Raw genomic sequence first — 19,234 nt, 5'->3', positions numbered from 1 at the left:
AAAAAAAATTCTAGAAAAAATATTTTGAAAAGTTATTTTGATGATATGCCATTATATCTGAAGTTTAAAGTCATTTTGTATAAACTTTTACTATAAATCATTGTGTCAACAGTAGGTTGTTATATGAGTCCTTCAGAATGGCAACAGGCATTTGCTGAGAAAATATGCTTTTAGTATTAAACAAGCCAGGAATTGTAGTCTTTTCTTTTTTTTTTTCAATAAATGTTTATTAAATGAAAAAAATCGATAAGAATAATAGTCAGAATTGAGGTAAAGTAGATGGCCTGCATTTAAAAAATAGTCTTCCTAATCTTTCTACCACTTCAAGCATCACTTGGATCAACACTTTTTTTTTGTTGCAAACTCCTGATGCAAAGTCGATTATTCCCTGCTCGCTGGCAGTAAGAAGCAAAAAGTGATATTATATAAACTTCTTTTTTCTTCCAGTCAGATCTATTCACTGAGGTTCTTTTCAACCAGTTGTTTCCAATGAATTGCAGTCTTTTCATTATATCATGCCCCCCTACCCTCATAGTAAAACAGAGGGATTAAACAATTGCTCAATGTTTTTCTGCTTGTTACTGTTGCTGTTCTTTTCTTAAAGAAAGGAAGTGTTTAGAACAGAAAAAAGTCTGAAAAATTCTAGGTGACAGGAAAGGGAACAGACACTTCACCTCTACTCATACATATTCCTACTCACACCCTTGGGTGTCATGAAAGAAGCATAAGCAGCCCTTCAGAAAAAAAAAAAAAAACCACCTGTGTAACCCTTATAAATTACGTAATCTTTAAGGGCCTCAATTCCCCAACAGGGAAGTAAAAGGAAAAGAATAAAAACCTACCTTTATAAAGCTACTCTGAGCATTAAGTGAGACAACATATGTACAACCTGGTTTCCAGCACAGAGAAGATATTCAACAAATTATCATTACCCTTCCTTTCCTCTCTTACCCTTCCTAATTTCCTCTGTTTCCAATTCTTATGCCAAAATTAAAGTCAAATACTATTCTCCCATGAAAACTTCCAGAGCAGAAATAGTCTACAATAATTTCTCCCTTCCCTGGTATTATTTTTGTATTTCTCCCTCTCATTCATTCATATTCATTCATTCATTCACTCATATTTCCTTTCTCTCTCTGCTATTTAGTTTGAGTTATTTGTATATACCTAGAAAACTTCTAGATTATACAAAAAAAATTAATAGCAGATTTCACTGAAAAGTGCATAAGGAGTGAGGAAAGAGATTAAAAGATTAGCATATAATTCTCTTTTACTATAAAAATAGAATTATTTTACAGTAAAATTATATTGGAGGATTTATTATTTCTGTAACAAAACAAAAGTGTTTGTGTGCGTGTTGAGTCAAGAAGTAGGGAAGGTGACCTGAAACCGGAAAGATAAGCTAAGTGCAATGTTTTTCTTCTCTTTCCACTTCCCCTAAGTCAGATGAGAAGGCAGCCTAAGAAAAAGTAGAGCATTTCAGACCAGTTTCCAGAACAAATGTTCAAGAAATATAAATAACAATCTTCCTTCCTAAAAATAAATAAATGGTAGTGTTAGTGTTCCAACTTCAGTCAACCACTGTTTAAAATCTGGCAGCTGTTAATCCATACTTAAAACACAATAAAGTAGAAGAAAAATATTCCACTTACCAACAAGGAGCCAAACAACATTGGAATTGTGTTCTGTAAGAAAATCTTCTAACTGAGTGATACTAGGGACAATACTCTCATTCTTCCTTTGATCCATTACTAAAGTTTTTCCAGAACAACATCTAAAGGCCTAAAAGAGGTCAAAGGTTAAATTTACAATCAGAGGTTTATAAAATTGCAACAGAAATCATGAAGGGGAAAAAAGGGTGAATTTAATAAAGTTGATTAAATCACCTTTCTGTTTCTTTCAATGATGAGCATGCAAAAATACAACAAAAATGCCCACATTTCTACTAAAATGTAAGAGAATGTATCATATCTGTAATGTCCTGATTTCATCATTCTAAATGTAAGCACTGCCTAAGGTTCAATTACTATACTCTGGCTCAAAATAAGAGGAATGTGATTATTCTTTTTTTTTGAGACGGAGTTTTGCTCTTGTTGCCCAGGCTGGAGTGCAATGGCACCATCTCGGCTCACTGCAACCTCTGCCTCCCAGGTTCAAGCAATTCTCCTGCCTCAGCCTCCTGAGTAGCTGGGGGGATTACAGGCATGCGCCACCATGCCCGGCTAATTTTGTATTTTTAGTAGAGACGGGGTTTCTCCATGTTGGTCAGGCTGGTCTTGAACTCCTGACCTTAGGTGATCCACCCGCCTCAGCCTCCCAAAGTGCTGGGATTACAGGTGTGAGCCACTGCACCCGGCGTGATTATTCTTTAATCAAAAGCATCTCAACAATCAGAAGTACTAGCCATCTACATTGAACAAATTCATCCAGACTTGTCCCAAAGCCACCACTTAATATTGTCATATTTGTATATTAAGTTAGATAAATCCCTCTTACCCTCCATCACCTCTATGTATTCTCCATTATCCCATGGGGAAACAAGCTTCCTAGTTCAGATTCACTCTAGGTAGTCAGAACAGTAAAAAGACCTCCTGCTATCAGATGCTTAAGATAAAGAAAAATTCACTGTAGAACTGTGACTCAAATTCTGACAAATATTTGTATGCATAAACATGCGTGTGCATATACATATGTATATAAATATGGATGTATATGGATATATGCACACACAGTAGTAGAATGAATATGAATATTGAGATGTACCAACAATAAAAAGGAAAAAGTTCATATTTTATGATCCAAGAAACAAGAAAATATTCCTTCATAATACCGTAGTAACATATGACTAACCCAACCTACTGATAACAAAATTATCTCATAATAAATCAGAAAGAGCAAAAAAGCTAGACTTAATCACAAAGAGACCTACACAGTTAATACTACTTTAAGACTAAACAGCAGAGGAGATTTTTACAGATAACTACAAAAATAGCAAATTTTTTCTGCAGTAAAGAATATGGAAGGATAACTTTCTAATTGAAATTTTATACATCTGACTTAACTTTCTAAACCGTTTTCTGTTTATTCACCACAACTCTTATCTTTGGACATCACAAGTTTAAAAACTGGATGAGGCCAGGAACCTATAATCCCAGTGCTTTGGGAGGCAAAGGCGGGAAGAATTCTTGAGGCCAGAAGTTGGAATCCAGCCTGGGTAACAGAGTGAGACCCCATCTCTGCCAAAAAAATTAAAAAAAAAAAAAACTAGCCATGCATGGTGGTGTGCACCTGTAGTCCCAGCTACTCAGGGCACTGGGGCAGGAGGTTGCTTGAGCCTAGGAGTTCAAGGTTACAGTGAATTATGATCATGCTACTGCATTCCAGCCCAGCTGACAGAGGGAGAACCCTTCTGAAATAAATAAATAAATAAAAATTGGATGAGACGACATTGCCAGACACAATCTACAACACATTATGAATCATATTTCTACATTGATTAAATCATATAATTTACAAAGGCAAATTAAACATCTCTTAAGAAATAAAGAACTCAATAACAGAAGGTTTATTATTAATAGCGATATGAAAACCTAAAGGCAAAAGAGCTAGAGAAGATTAAGAAAATGTTTTCAGTTTACAATAATCCTTTTTTTCCTATAATGTAGAAACTGCATAAAAAATGTTCTTGTATTTTTCAAAGCTTTGAAAAATCCCTGTCAATCAGAACCTTAAAATTTGGAGGCTAACTTTACAACATGAGCTTTCTCTTTCTTCCCTCTTAAGATTTTTGTTTTTTGTTTTTGTTTTTTTTAACTTTTAAAAGGAAGCAAATACTTTGAAAAAAAAAACTATCTTAAAAAATCTAAAACCAAATATTCACATATTAGATAATGGTTTACATATCATAAAACAACATATGTATCTATTTCATACTTATTTTTACCATTCTACAGATTGCTAGCCAGCACATCACTAAGGAGGAAAAGACTCTAAAGGAAAGTTCCATGAGAGATATGTCCCAGCATTCAGGTCTCCATATAAAAAGGAAATGTTTCTAATCAAATCCAAGGGGAAATGATCTATCCACCAAAAAGACTTCATCTAAAATAATCATAACCCACCACTGTAACAAACCACAATCAAAAAGAATGTGGAAAGAGGTTGTTTAGGCTGTAAAGACAGAAACCCTACAGTATCAAACAAGTTTCAATCAATATTTCCCGAATATTAGATTAATGCAAAGCCTTTAAGATAAATCAACACATAAAGGCTAAATATTTAAAAGAACATATTTTGAGCAAGTACAGAAATAAAGGCTAAGATTGAATAAAGTCCCTAAAGTAAGAAGTAGATATTCTGGTATAAAGAAAATAAGGCAACACTAGACACAGAATCCAAACGAAAATGTTGTTACGTGTTCAGCCACATGAAGTAGTATATCGCCAATTCCTTAATAGTGAGAGACTGGAGACGGATATGGTAATCTATTGCAAAATCTTCATGGAGCAAATGGTGGAACAAAATACAAATTGGTTGTTTCCTCTTCCTCTACCCTTCGTGACAGTTCAATCTAAAAGTTGCAAGGTGAAGCAGAGTAAAGCATGCATCTGCACATGGGGAAGAGAGAGACAGGAGTCTCAGCGGCCTAGAGCAGGATGTCAGAGCCTGATATGAATAAATTAAGTATCCAGTGGCATGATGGACAGGCTTGTGGAGTAGTGGCAGCACCTAAATGTGTCAAAAACAGAGTGATATGAGGAGCATACACTTGTAGGGAAGAAGTCAGGCACAGGATGCTGGAGCCTGAGTGGAAGGAGAAGAACATCCATGGCCAGTAGGGGCAGGAGGCGGCACAGGAGAAGCACCCAGCTTAAGGTTTCAGAGGCTGAGAGGAGTGAGAGCCTGAGCAGAGAGAAAAAAGCATCTACTCAGGAAGGCTGCCGGGCATAGGGTGTCAGAGCCCAAGAGAAAGGTCACAGATCCAAAGGAGCTAAGTAGGGTTTCCATGCAGGAGAACAAGCTGAAAAGTATGTTGGACCAGAAGTAGGACAAGGAGGACACACCTGGGAGATGAAGTAAATAAATATATTAAGGATAATGGGAGCCATTATTACAATGTCTCACTGTTGGAGATATATAAAGGAAGAAAATTAGAATGAAACCTAAAATGGTAGATAAGAACTGGAGCTATGGTTTTCAACATAAATGGATACAGAAATAAATATAGCTGTAAATGTATTTATGTACTGTATATGTGCATGCATGTGTTCACTAACAGGTCCTGAGAGCAACACCACCTCAATAAAAAGGAGCAGAAAACTTTGTTTCTAAAAGCCATTTTCTACTAAGAGGAAACAGGGTCCCTTGCAAAAGTGGCTGACTCCACAATTAAGGGACAGAAAGTAAAGATAAGCCTTGTTTTCCAGAAAGGAAAGAAGTACCCAAAGAATGATACAAACATGTCAAAAGGACACAGAAGCCAGTTTAAAGAGGCTCCCACTGGAAAAACCTGGGACAGACTAACATAAAAATAAATGATAGTAATGGATTACTACCCATTTAATAAAACAAGTATCTGAGGCCGGGCGTGGTGGCTCACACCTGTAATCCCAGCACTTTGGGAGGCCAACGTGGGCGGACCACGAGGTCAGGAGATCCAGACCATCCTGGCTAACATGGTGAAACCCTGTCTCTACTAAAAATACAAAAAATTAGCCGGGCGTGGTGGCAGGAGCCTGTAGTCCCAGCTACTCTGGAGGCTGAGGCAGGAGAATGGCGTGAACCCGGGAAGCAGAGCTTGCAGTGAGCCGAGATCGTGCCACTGCACTCTAGCCTGGGTGACAAAGCGAGACTTCGTCTCAAAAACAAACAAAAAACAGGTATCTGACTCCATAGCAATATAATCAAATGTTGATGGCTAACAATATAGTCACATCAAAATAACTCTTCCCCCACCCCCAAAAAAATACTTATTAATGACAAAGGGGAAAAGAGGAACTTGGAGAAAGGCAAGTTAAGTGATCAATGTAAACACCAGCAGCAATAGGATAAGTCAAAACTGTGAGCCTCTTAATCGAAGAACACAGTCTCACTTCTGTGATATTCCTGCCAAAGATGCACATAGCTTGAATCTAATCTAATCAGTGGAAAGAGATTCTGGGGGAAGGAGAAGCAGCAGCAAAACCAGACTTTCACTTTATTTTGGGCACTCACATATTGTTTGTTTTACAACTGGCATGTAATATTTCCATAATTTAAAAAGACAAAGACAAAGTGATGGTTGGAGGACAGGATGCTGTAGTTGGGAAGACAGCTTTTCTTTGCCTAAGCACACATTTCTTGGCCTCTCCTTATAACCATGGCCAAGGTATAGGTATCTCCCAATCCCAAAATTCTAACCTAGTCATCTGTAACTCTATAATCACATCTTTTATGGTTCTTAAATATTTGTATTCTGTAATTAAAATGCAGATACTCACTAAGCAATATCAAACTCAGAGGCCTTCACATAAACTCAGAAATATCAGTTAATACCTTAGCAAGAATTATTTGATATGATAGCCTTCAGTGTAAAATGGAAAGAGGAATGCCTACAATGTTCTAGAATTGCAGGGAGGGGAGGAGACAGCTACAAATAAGGAAGTGGATACAGAATACTAAAACAAAAGAGATGAGGGAAAGTGAGAAAGAGAAGGCAGTTATTATGGAACAACAGTAGAATCAAAAGATGGTACTTCAGACTATATTGTTCCAGAAGCAGATCACTATATGGATTAAAAGCATAGACTCTATGCCATGCTTCACCTGGGTTCAAATGTCAGTTCTGAAATTATAGCTGTGTGATTGTGGGCAAAATACCTAACCTCTTTGTACTGTTTCCTCGTGTGTAAAGTGAGGACACCAACAGTACCTATCTCACAGTTATAATGTGAAAATTGGTAAGTTGATATATGTAAAGCATTTAGAACTTCTGGTACATCATAGATACTGAATTGTACAAATGTTTGCTATTGGTGGCCAATGCCATTGGTGTCTTGCCCATATACTGTTGGCACTAACCTCTACACAGGAAACCTGCTCATTATGAACACCTGTGACACCCTGCTGAGGGCTGCTTTCTGACTGCAAGGACACACTCAGCTTGCAGTCCAGGGACAAACTAGAAATGCCAGAGGGTTAATGTCAATTATGGCTAGGAAGTTGGTGGATTTAACACTCAAATTTTCCTTGCTCTTGGTTTGGGACAACTCCAAGGGTAGTTTATTTGATTTCTGAGAGTCCCCAGTGTGGGTGAGCTCCAGGTGCCCACAGTGGTAACTGCCAGAATAATGCCCTTTATTCACTTCTATCCCTTTCTTTTCTTCCTTCCCCACTCCCACTAGTATTTCCTATGATCATTTCCCAATAAACTATATTCCCTTGAATCTCTATCCCAGGTTTGTTTCTGGGGAAACCCAAAACAAGGCACTGTGTTTTATTATTTATAACTAGGCCTATCAAATCTAAGGACAATTTTCTTTACAAGAAGCATGACTGTGTGCTTTAGAAGAAACCATGAAATCAAATGATTGAAAGCACACAATAGTTAATATATAAGATTTTTAAAATCTCAATCCAGAGCATACATATGTGCAGGAACTAGCTTTTGACAGAAAGAGGAACATTTCTTTTATCAGAACAGGAAGAACAGATGAAAGAATGAACCCAAATGCAAGGAGATTCTGTAGAGAAAAAAATGACAGACTCTGATTGCTTCCACATATTTTTAAAGTATGAGTCGAGTTCATATTTATTTAAAAACATTTTTATTTCATCCTTTTTCTTCTTATTACTCCCAGTTTTTTGTTGTTGTTGTTGTTGTTGTTATAACCCCATTACCTTCTACTGTCCCTTTTCCCCTTCTATTTTTCTTAACATTTAATTTGTGGAATAACAGCTAGCAGAAGGATGACCTTAGGGTGACAGCTGAAAGGAATTAAGGATGCGAGAACTTTCATCACCACAGCTTGACCCAAATCCCCCAACTCCACCCCATCTCAGCAAGATTTGATTAACTCAAAGAAGGAGAGTTGGAAAGAACTGGTTGATTACAATTTTCCCAATTCCCATCTGTGAACCTGCCCACAGATCCTCAAGAAAGTTCAGTGCACTGGTTAATCCCCTTCCAGGGCTTCATGGCTCCTCTAAAACAAATATCCCATAAGTTGAACAGAACTGTGTGAAATAAGGTTTCCTTTATCAGGCTTAAGCTTGAATATGTCCATACAACATTACTTACCACTTGAGAAGACCTAGCTGTGAAGAGCCACAGCTTACCCTGGCACTGTCATGGCAAAGTATATTTGATTTTAATTATTTGGAGCAACACAGGAAGTGTAATATAACCTTTTTTTATATGTTTTTGCTTATCCATTCAATAAATATTTATTGGGCTTAAAAAGTCTACCACACAACTCAGAAATTCTGAGTATTAAGTATAAGATTTAGAAATTCATAATCTTTAGTAGAATGTCTAACGATATAGAAAATTCTAAGTAAATGCTGCCTGAATGACTACCTGTCTCTTAGTACTTATCACACTGTATTGTAATTATCGGTTTAGAAATTTATCTCCCCCACTAATGGCTGCTCCTTAAGGATGAGCTTGCCCTACTCATTTGGGTATCCAATACCCAACAAAGTTCCTGGCATTGAGCAGTCTTTCAATAAATATTTGCTTCATAAATGAATGAAATAAATGCATCGTTATAAAAAATACATCATTCGGAGCTATTGTCAAAGACAGGCAAATATTTCCAATGTATTCAGGGCCAAAGACACTCCTAAATGATCTTTTATACCCTCAAGAAAATTTGGTTCTCTGGTTGGGTGTTGTGGCTTACGCGTGTAATCCCAGCACTTTGGGAGGCTGAAGTGGGTGGATCACTTGAGCCCAGGAGACCAGCCTGGGTAACATGGCGAAACCCCGCCTCTACAAAAAAATATAAAAATTAGCTGGGTGTGGTGGCAAGCACCTGTAGTTCCACCTACTGGAGAGGCTGAGATGGGAAGGACACTTAAGCCTGGAAGGTCAAGGCTACAGTGAGCTATGATTGCGCCACTGCATGACAGCCTGGGTGACAGAGCAAGACCCTGTCTCAAAAAAAAAAGAAAAGAAAAAAGAAAAACTGGTTCTCATTTGCTAGAGCTAAGAAGAGATCTCAATACAGTATTTCTTGCCCACCCCCTACAACCGGCCTGCCAAAAAAAAGTAAAGAAACAGAATATTCAATATTTTAACAACCCAATTCCAAATAGAACAAAAATGAAAAAAAAAATTTAATCATACCCAAATCCCTCATGCAACAATGAAATCACAATCTTTGGACCTAAGCTATTCACAAATCTTCAGACCATTATATTAAACTCTTCTGGATTTAATCATAGTTTTTTAAGGGTTGGAAAATAAACAAACTTTAGAGCTCTCCTTTGAACTCCACCAACATACACTCTCTTCATCACCAAGATTAAGTACCTGTTAGCACATAGCACCATTATTGTATACAAGAAATTCTGTGAATTTTGTACTCTGTACAATCACATTTCTATACTGCTTTCTACATTTACTGATCAATATTAAACGTTGCAGAGCAAACGCTTAACTTGAAAACTTTTAACTGTTTGGTTTCTGCACATATGTAACAAATCATCTTCAGATAATTTGTGTAGGGTTACCAAGTTTAAAGACATTTATCTCCTCCTTAACAATTAAAACACCAAGTCATTGATCCAAATAGCTCAGTAAATACCAAAACAAAAGATCTGCCTGAATAGATTGTTTATCTTTCCCATGGCGTAAGGAGATCCCAAAACAAACGTAAAATACAAGTCAGATCATACAACATTTTTATTCAAAATAAAGTTTCAAGGAGTGTTTAATTCATGTAAACTATTTCTAAAGTGACAAGAATGATCAAAGCACTAACCAAGCCTCAGGTAGATGGCCTGGAACTAATGACTTTGTCAAGTTCCTTCCAACTCTATGATGCTACACAGATAAAGTATACAAAATATGTGTCTACGGCAATTGAATATCTCACTTAAATTATGTAAACTTTATACATTTAAGATAGTATTGGAATGTATAAAAAGGTTGGCATTACCCATTACATGTACAGTGATTTGTAGGGCCCTCTCTGCTTAAAAATTGCTCCCATCATGATACAACAAGGCCTAAAATTACACCATCCATTTAGTTAAATAGAATGCTAACCAATACTTTTACGAATGCAAAGATATCTTAATGGGATTTCAATAATACCCACCATTCATGATTACCATGTGGCATTAGTGTAAATTGATTCATTAGAGTGCTTTTCTCATTCAGAAGCAGAACGTATGAATATCCCAAAAAGCCTAAGATTCCTAAAGATGGGGAAAAATCTTCAAAACGAGATGGGCAACAAATGCAAACTTAGCCTCCTTAACAATTCTGGCCAGGGTCAGCATCTTTGTGCACATAAATCAAAATTATATAATGTCCTATTCTGTTTATTCAAATGCAGACAAAATAAACAATTATCCTCTTAGGTAAAATAGATTAGGTATAATCCTTACTACCTAGGAAGGGTCACTCCAGGTCCTTTTCAGTCCCAGGATTCTATACACAACACAATTTCACCTGTTAACTAGTTCTGAAGCCCAATAGAATTATGTGGTAAAATAACATTCAATCAGAAATGATAGAAATTGTCTGGTATCTTAGAAATAGAGTAGGCTTTAAAACCAGGTTTGAAATGGAAAGCTGGCTTCATCCCTTTTATACTTTTGTTAGCTGTGAGCAAGCTACTGAATCTCTTTGAGCCTGTTTCCAAATAGTAGGATGGTCATCTCTTCCTTGAAGAGATGCTGAAGGTATTAAAAACATAAAGCAAACATAAAATTCATTGCACAGCACTTGACAAAAAACATTATAGCAGTAGTAGCTAAGCTACTTTTATTAATATTCTTAAAGAAAAAAATCAATTCAACAAAAAAAGTGAAAGCTAAAAAACAATAAAGTGCATGGCAGTAAATGATTAAAATGCATTTTATTCCTTACAGTAAGTAAAAAATAATTTTTTATTTTATTTTATTTTTTGAGACAGAGTCTCTCTCTGTCGCCTAGGCTGGAGTGTAGTGGCACAATCTGGCTCACTGCAACCTCCGCCTCCCGGGCCCAAGCAATTCTCCTGCCTCAGCCTCCGGAGTAGCTGGGACCACAGGCACCCACCACCATGTCCAGCTAATTTTTTGTATTTTTAGTAGAGACAGGGTTTCACTGTGTTAGCCAGGATGGTCTTGATCTCCTGACCTGGTAATCCACCTGCCTCAGCCTCCCAAAGTGCTGGGATTACAGGCATGAGCCACTGCGCCCAGCCGAAAAACATTTAACAACAGAATTTATATTTATAACCAAAAGAAATTAGTTGCCACAAATAACAAGAAAGTACCAATATTAAAAACATAGTTCCACAAGTACTAGTTAGCATGATTCTTAGAAGAAAATCAAATATCAGGCAAAAGAAATATTCAGGTATGGCGACTGATGATCCAAACACTATAAATCAGCAAACGAAACAAACATAATTTTTAATATCATAATCTATGCTACAAAAATGATTCTTCATGTTTATGTATGGAAGAACTCTGAACATCTAAGAAGTCATAACATCCAACTAAAAATGCTGTATTTTACCAAACCTCACCTCCATAGTCAGAAATTTATGCCAGTTCACCTAAATACTTATCAAAATAATTTTTTCAAAAACTTTTTTTTTTTTTTGGAACAGTCTCGCTGTGTCACCCAGTCTGGAGTACAGTGGCACAATCTCGGCTCACTGCAAGCCCCTCCTCCCGGGTTCATGCCATTCTCCTGCCTCAGCCTCCCGAGTAGCTGGGACTACAGGTGCCCACCACCACACCCGGCTAATTTTGTTTTCATATTTTTAGTAGAGACTGGGTTTCACCGTGTTAGCCAGGATGATCTCGATCTCTTGACCCTGTAATCCACCCGCCTCAGCCTCCCAAAGTGCTGGGATTACAGGCGTGAGCCACTGTGCCTGGCCTCAAAAACTTAAAAAGCTGTAGAAGACGTATCAACTAAGAGGGTAGAGACAGCTAACTATAATCTCTCCAAATCTAGAAGAAATCATGACTTTTAAATATTATCTACTTTTAATAGTAATACTTTAGTGGTAATTACTACCTCCAGCATACTCCTTAATATGGTGAGCGATACAAAGAGATCAATAGAAATTACCATGAATGAAAGGGTTAGTCCCCATACCATAAATTAATTAGTTATAGGGCTTCATTTATGCTTTTTCCATATTGGCTGACAAACATATTCTGTAAGTTTCTTTTAATCAACAATTCAATTTCTCACTTCCATGTTTATTTAAAATATTCTAAAACACAAAATAACACTAAAATGCTAGCATCAACAAAGAAAAACTCTAAAGGATTTTTTGAAATAAAACTATTTCTTTTTTCCTATGTAGCATTTAGGCTTTTCTTATATCTTCCAGTCTTAAGCCACTTGGGTCAGGAACCCTCACCTGATATATACTCAAACTACCCACCCAAAAAAACAGGGACTTGGGAGACAGGGACGGGGAAAATGGTCACATGTGTTTACCAACACTCTCATCATATCAAGTTCAAAGAAAATATTTTTTTAATTAGAGTGTTGCTAGGGAGAGAGCCAAATGGATCCACATAATAGCCAATTCCTGTGAACCAAGAAAATTACTATAATTGAAATTGAACTTTTATGTGACTATGACAAAAAAAGCTGTTGGTCTCCATCCAGAAGCTAAACTAGTGAGCCATCATGGAATTAAACCCTCCAGCCCCAGTTGAGCCCCTAGATCAGGGTCCCCAACCCTCAAGCCACAGACTGCTACTGGTCTATGGCCTGGTAGCAACTAGACCACACAGCCGGAGGTGAGCGAGGATTACCACCTGAGCTCTACCTCCTGTCAGATCAGCGGGTGGCATTATTCTCATAGGGGTGCAAACCCAGCTGTGAACTGTGCCTGCGAGGGATTTAGGTTGTGCACGCCTTAAGAGAATCTAATGCCTGATGATCTGAGGTGGAACGGCTTCATCCTGAAACCATCCCCCCATCAACCCCACCCATTGGGTGCATGGAAAAGTTGTCTTCTACGAAACTGGTCCCTAGTGCCAAAAAGGTTAAGGACCACTACCCTAGATAACTAAAGTCCCAGCCTACATCTTTGCTGCATCCTCCTCAAAGACCCTGAGCCAGAAGTACCCAGTTTAGTAATTCCCAAATTTTTGATCCACAGAAATTGAGATCATAAATGTTTATCAGTTTAAACCCCTAAGTTCTGGGACAATTTGTTATTTAGCCATAGATACTAATACAAAGTATGAGAAGGGTAATTTTGCAAGAGATCTTCAAGGTATCTCTAATCTGATGATTCATATATGTCATCTTAAGCTAAACCACCTCACTCTTCTCCCCCTCCCTACTAAAAGATCAGGAGTCAGCAATGCCACACCAAGAAGGCTACCAATAACAAGAGTGAACTCTTTCCTCTTTCTACCATAAGTCAGAGTCTCCTGCATAAACTTTGTAGAGTAACCCTTTACCCTGCCTCCTACAAATTTATCTGTATACATAATCATCATCACCTCCTTCCTTCCCTTCCTTCCTGTCTCAGTAGAAGTCTATCTAAAGTACCCTTGACCTGAACCCTTGTATTACATCCTTTCCAGTTCGTTCAGGGACTTTGCTTCACCAATTATTTTGCCTCATTCCTCTATCTTCCAATTTTCTTTCTGATGACTCTTTATCTTCAGCAAATAAACGTGTGCTTATATCCCTTATATCTTAAAAAACAAACCTTCTCTCAAACTCATAGCTTTAGCCATCTCCTTCTCTACTCCACTTACAACTAAACTTTCTGAAATAGTAAATGACATTAGCTATTTCAACATCCATATCCCTTACCCAGTGTGAATTAGCTTTACTTGTACAACTGCTCTTGCTCGGGTCATCAACAATTTCTTAAGTGATATGTCCAATGGATACTTTAGTTGTCCTCACTTTATTTGATGTCTATAGACATCTAATATTCATTCCTTTTCTCTAAACTTGGTTCTTCTACTGACTTTTGTGACTCTCTTGCCCAATCTTACTTCCCTGCCCACTCCTTTGAGGTGTATTTTTCTTCAGCCTCACCCTTAAATGCTGTTGTTCTCCATCCTCATTTCTCTTCTATTTTCACTCTACATTTTCCCATGAGTGATTTCATCCATTGCCACTGCTTTTAACTATCTTTAAATTTTGACTCCAAAATTTACATCTCAAGCTGGGTATTCTGCTTAACTCAGATCCATATATACGACTGCCTAATGACATTTCTTAGAAGTCACAGATGCCTCAGATTTAATGGATCAAACTGAACTCGTCTCCAATCATGTTCCCCAATCTACTGCTCTTCCTATAAGTCCTACCTCAGTAAAGGGCCCCAGAATCTACTCAGCTTCCCAAACCAGAGAATTCATTCTAAGCATCCCAAAAGTATTTATTAAACATTAATATATGCATAAAGATGATGGTGGCTAGAAATTACCCTGACTTCATTTTACCTCAAGCCCACTAAATCCTATCCATCTACCTCCTTTACATCTATTAAATCCATCTCCATTTCTTAATTCCAATTTGCACTCTGGTTCTCATTTCCCACCTGGATAATTATAATAGCCTCTAACTGGTCACCAGTTTTCAAAGCTCACCTCCCTCCAATTCATCACTTAAACAGTTCCCTATCTGACCACATATCTTCTATATAAGTTCCTCAAATTTTTCTCAAATTAAAATATTAATTTTGCTAAGCTCCCATAAAAATTTAAAATTCTGTCACTATCTTTAATATGAAATACAGTATGCTAAAATAAAGTCTACAAAAATCCTAGTTTCACCAGGCACAGTGGCTCACACCTGTAATCCCACCACTTAGGAAAGCCAAGGCAGGTGCATCACTTGAGGTCAGGAGTTTGAGACAAGCCTGGCCAACATGGTGAAACCCTGTCTCTACTAAAAATACAAAAATTGGCCAGGCGTTGTGGCATATGCCTGTAATCCCACCTACTCAGGAGCTTGAGGCATGAGAATTACTTGAACCCAGGAGGCACAGGTTGCAGTGAGAAGAGATTGCACCACTGCACTCCAGCCTGGGAGGCAGAGTGAAATTGTGTCTCAAAAAGAAAAAAAAAAAAAAAAAAAAAACCCTAGTTTCCCACTGTACATTAAAGCAGCACTCATAAAGAATCCTGCTTTACCAACTAAAATAATAGTAAATTTTTTATTATAAATACACTTACTATATGAGTAATGCTCACTTCCTAGTCTTCTACATAAACCAAAAACATACTCGCTTATCAAATAAAGAAAATATATCAGTTCACAAAAATGTTACCTTCTAAGAGAAAATGCACTACTGTAATGCTCTGCAGGGCCATGAAGACCATTACTCTATTACCAGAAGCCTGGATGTCTGACATATGATACTCAATAGCTAGTTATAAAATGAATTACAATGCTTCTTAATCATCTTTGATCATGTCTTCTATTATTCTCTGTAGAACTCATAAAAAAAATATACTTGAGTTCAGCCATACACAATATTCTATGAAAAACAAACCAAAAGTCAACTACTTTTCTTCATTTTCTCAATTTATTAAAAACACTTTACAAACATAGGCAGATTAAAGAGCAGGCAGAAGAGAGAACAGAATTTTGACACCTGTTAAGCAAAGGATTTCCTTGCTTTCTCCTGCCAATGCACAGGTTAAGCACATGACTTAATTGTCAATCAGGTATCAATAGCTCAAAAGTCAAGTAAAATGATTAACAGGTTACATTACATATCACCACCACCCCACCCCCATTCCCTAGCAATATAGGCAGATTAAACCACAACTGAAGCAGAAAGTCAGAAGACTTAGCTACTCGGGAGGCTGAGGCAGAAGAATGGCGTGAACCCGGGAGGCGGAGCTTGCAGTGAGCCGAGATGGCGCCACTGCACTGCAGCCTGGGCGACAGAGAGAGCGAGACTCCGTCTCAAAAAAAAAAAGAAAGTCAGAAGATTTTTCTCTGGGCTTTAACTGAAAATTTGACCTTTTTAAAACTTAGCCAAAAATACTTACCCACGTTTTTATTTCCAGAGTTTGCAACGTTCTGTTTTTCCTTCTCCTTTTCTTCAGAAGGCCTTTCTGCAGTGTTTCATCTTAAACCTGAAAAGAATGGCATTTTAACCAATTATACAAGGTACTCTGGCTTTACGGGCAGCATAACCATTTCTGATTATATGATTTGGTTACTTAATCATGCACAAACAGGAGGAAACTCTTTTAGTCCAATATTACGTTTCCTTGTTTAAAGTTTCCAAACAAGAAATACGCCTAAGTATAAAATAAGACTACAACTTCCAAATTAAAGCCTTCCAAAGGTCCCAAAACCACTGTACTTAAGAGCATGAGTTTGGTAATCCAAGGTCCTAGAGATCAAATCCTATGTTTAAAACATACTCAAAATGTGACACTGAAAAAGTTTCTCTCAAACTGTTGGGTCCTTGCTGGTAGAAACAGTGCCATAATGTCCTTCCTGGCATACTTTTTATCAAATGAAAATCCTGCAAAATCACAGGGTTGGGAGTTGGTATGGCATACTGACTAAGGGACTGCAAACCAGTCAGATTACCTGGTTTCAGTCACAGCTCTGACTTTGAACATGCTACTTTGTAGGTCTATTCTGTTCTTTCATCTAGAAAATGGGAATAGTAGACTTTACATTATAGGATTGTTATGATTAAATGTGATAATATATGCACATAATTATATGTACCACTCAAGAGTTACAAAACAAAGTATTCTGGGTATTCATCTATTTTTATACTTTGTATATTTAACTTGGAATAAAACAACTTCATTGCTATGCACAGGGTGAAAGCAGCAACCACTAAACTGGTTGAAACCTACAGGCGCTTAGACTGTTATAAAGTCCATGATTTCCTTAAAGAGGAAATTTACGTGAACTTTTACCTTTAACAAACGTCAACACTAAGGCCAAGAGGAAGGTAAAAAAACGACAACAACAAATACTCTCCGGAAGGAAAATCAACTTCTCTTCACCTTCCTTTGACCAATAGGAAATTCTGCTGAAACGTACTCTTCCAGAGTGCAGTGCAGCAAGCACCAATTCAGAATACAAAACACATCAATCCTGGAGAAGAAAGCGGAGGTTGTTCCAAGGTTTCCCCACCCTCGGTCAACCGACCCTATATTAAGCAGCATGGGGTCTACCACAACCCAGTGCAGCTGGCAAGGCTGAAGTCTGAGCCTGCGGGTGCACGGTCCTGGTCCTTCCCGCCGAGTCCACACACCAGCAAGTGGAGCACCTTACCATCACCCGCAGGAACCGCTCCTGCATCAAAGTCCCCAGCCATCCGACTGTCATGGCCCTTCCAGACTTTCCCACTGACCTCCAACCCCCGGTCTATAGGTGCCAGCGCTGAAGGTAAGGATGGCAAAGGAATATGACAGAGTGGCCGCCGCAGCAGGCAGTCACGACGAAGCCAAAGCTCTCGGACTCCAACCAGGTTGACTGAGTTCCAGAGACACTGGAAAAACGGGCTGACGACCTCAACCCCGCCTGGCCTGGCCCATCCCCTCACCTGGGCGTGTGCCACTGCAGCCCGAAATCCCTCTGGCCTCTCTGCGGGGAACGCCGAGGGCCTTGGGCGGCGGCAGGGGCGGCGGCGGCAGCAGCACCGAGCCGGATGCAGCCTACGAAGCTCTGCCGGTGCCCACACCCTCTAGCCCCGCCGCCCGGGCCCGCCGCCCCGGTCCAGACCCTGGCCGCTGCCACCGACACCCAAGGGGGCGGAGGAGGAGGGGAGGGGTCCCAACTGAGGACGGGCGGCACTGCGCCTGCGTCAGGCAGTAACGTCACACGCCAGCGTCGCCGGCGCCTCGAGGTACGCCACTCAAGCCCTGCCCAGGAAGCCGAAGGCGTCCCGCCCCATTTCCTACTCCCCGGGCTGCAGACGGAGCCAGAACCCTGAATTTGAAAGTCACTTTGCTACCCTAACAATCCAAAGGAAAAGTTAGTGCCTTCCTGATACCAGGAGACAGATAAGCCCACTTAGGAGAAGGAGGCTAACGAAAAAGGAGCATCGGATGGGTGTATGACGTGAACTGAGTCCTTACGAAATAGAAATGCTTTTATGACATGATCAATAAGGAAGCTCGAGTGTGTGAAATGCTGCCACGCTGAATCTCTCAACTAAGACTATTATTATGTTGATGATATTAATGAAAAGTAATTTGCTGCTCTCTTAAAGAGAAAGGCTCTTAGTATTATTTAGCGGGTCAACCAAGGCAAACGATTTCTTGGAATTAGGCATGTCGCAGATATTTATCTGCGCACCTGTTATGTACAAACTATCAGGGAGAGAAAAGTGGAAAACACTAGTATACTAGCAATAATAAACAGTGTTTAGCAGGGCTTATTGACTAATCCTCCCAAAATCCTGTAAGACTATTCTCATCCCCATTTATCTCCATTTCACAAATTGAAAAACTAAGACACAGGTTAAATAACTTGCTGGAGAACCAGGGTTTGGACCCAAGAAATGTGGCTCCAAAGTATTACTGTATACTGCCACTCAAGTTCTAAATGTCTAAATCTCTAGTTCTGACTTCCTTCTGTTGCTGAGGTACTTACTACAACCTTAGTATTTCCACGTGGCAGTTCCACTCTCACCTCAAAAGGAACAGATATGAAACCAAATTTAAGATAATGCCAGAAAACACAGGAGATACCACAATTAGCTGTTATTGCATATAAGGAAATAGAGGCCCAGACAGAAGTGGTTTATGGAAGGACTGGATGAAAACCAAAAGAAGAAAAGCATGCACTGTGTTAGTTACTTCCTCCTGCTACCTGGACACTGGCCTTATATAAATTAACTCTTTAGAGTTTATTTCTGCCCCTCTACAAAGAAATTAATTTCAATTGTCTTTTTCAACATCTGGAAGATTTCTAGTCATTCTTAATCTTTGTTCTCTAATAAGGGAACCCCCACAAGGATTCAAATTTGCTACAGCCAAACTTCGGACTTTGCCCAAGAAGGACATTGTGCAAGTACAAGTTCTCTGAACTAGAAATTACCTAGAGATG

At 38.7% G+C, this 19,234-nt stretch overlaps 1 protein-coding gene across 10 annotated transcripts in view; it reads right to left on the bottom strand.

Annotated features, from left to right (window-relative positions):
- Positions 1-19,234, bottom strand: part of BLTP1 (bridge-like lipid transfer protein family member 1) — a 401,511-nt gene that overhangs the window by 191,893 nt on the left and 190,384 nt on the right. For 8 of the 10 annotated variants that reach the window (XM_037991533.2, XM_007999715.3, XM_073017608.1 and 5 more), the window contains exons 1-3: positions 17,727-17,990; positions 16,201-16,287; positions 1,653-1,782 (exon numbers count right to left, since the gene is read on the bottom strand). In XM_037991533.2, coding sequence (XP_037847461.1) covers positions 1,653-1,749 — 97 coding nt within the window. In that variant the 5' untranslated portion in view covers positions 1,750-1,782; positions 16,201-16,287; positions 17,727-17,990. Of the gene's footprint in view, positions 1-1,652; positions 1,783-16,200; positions 16,288-17,534; positions 17,692-17,726; positions 17,991-19,234 lie in introns of those variants that run through there. The other 2 variants (XM_037991537.2, XM_073017605.1) reach the window with 2 other exon arrangements.

Source organism: Chlorocebus sabaeus, chromosome 7 (genome assembly GCF_047675955.1).
Source record: "Chlorocebus sabaeus isolate Y175 chromosome 7, mChlSab1.0.hap1, whole genome shotgun sequence".
NCBI classification, from domain to species: Eukaryota; Metazoa; Chordata; class Mammalia; order Primates; family Cercopithecidae; genus Chlorocebus; species Chlorocebus sabaeus.
Note: the sequence above shows the minus strand (reverse complement) of the source record. Positions and strands in the feature narration are given on the sequence as shown.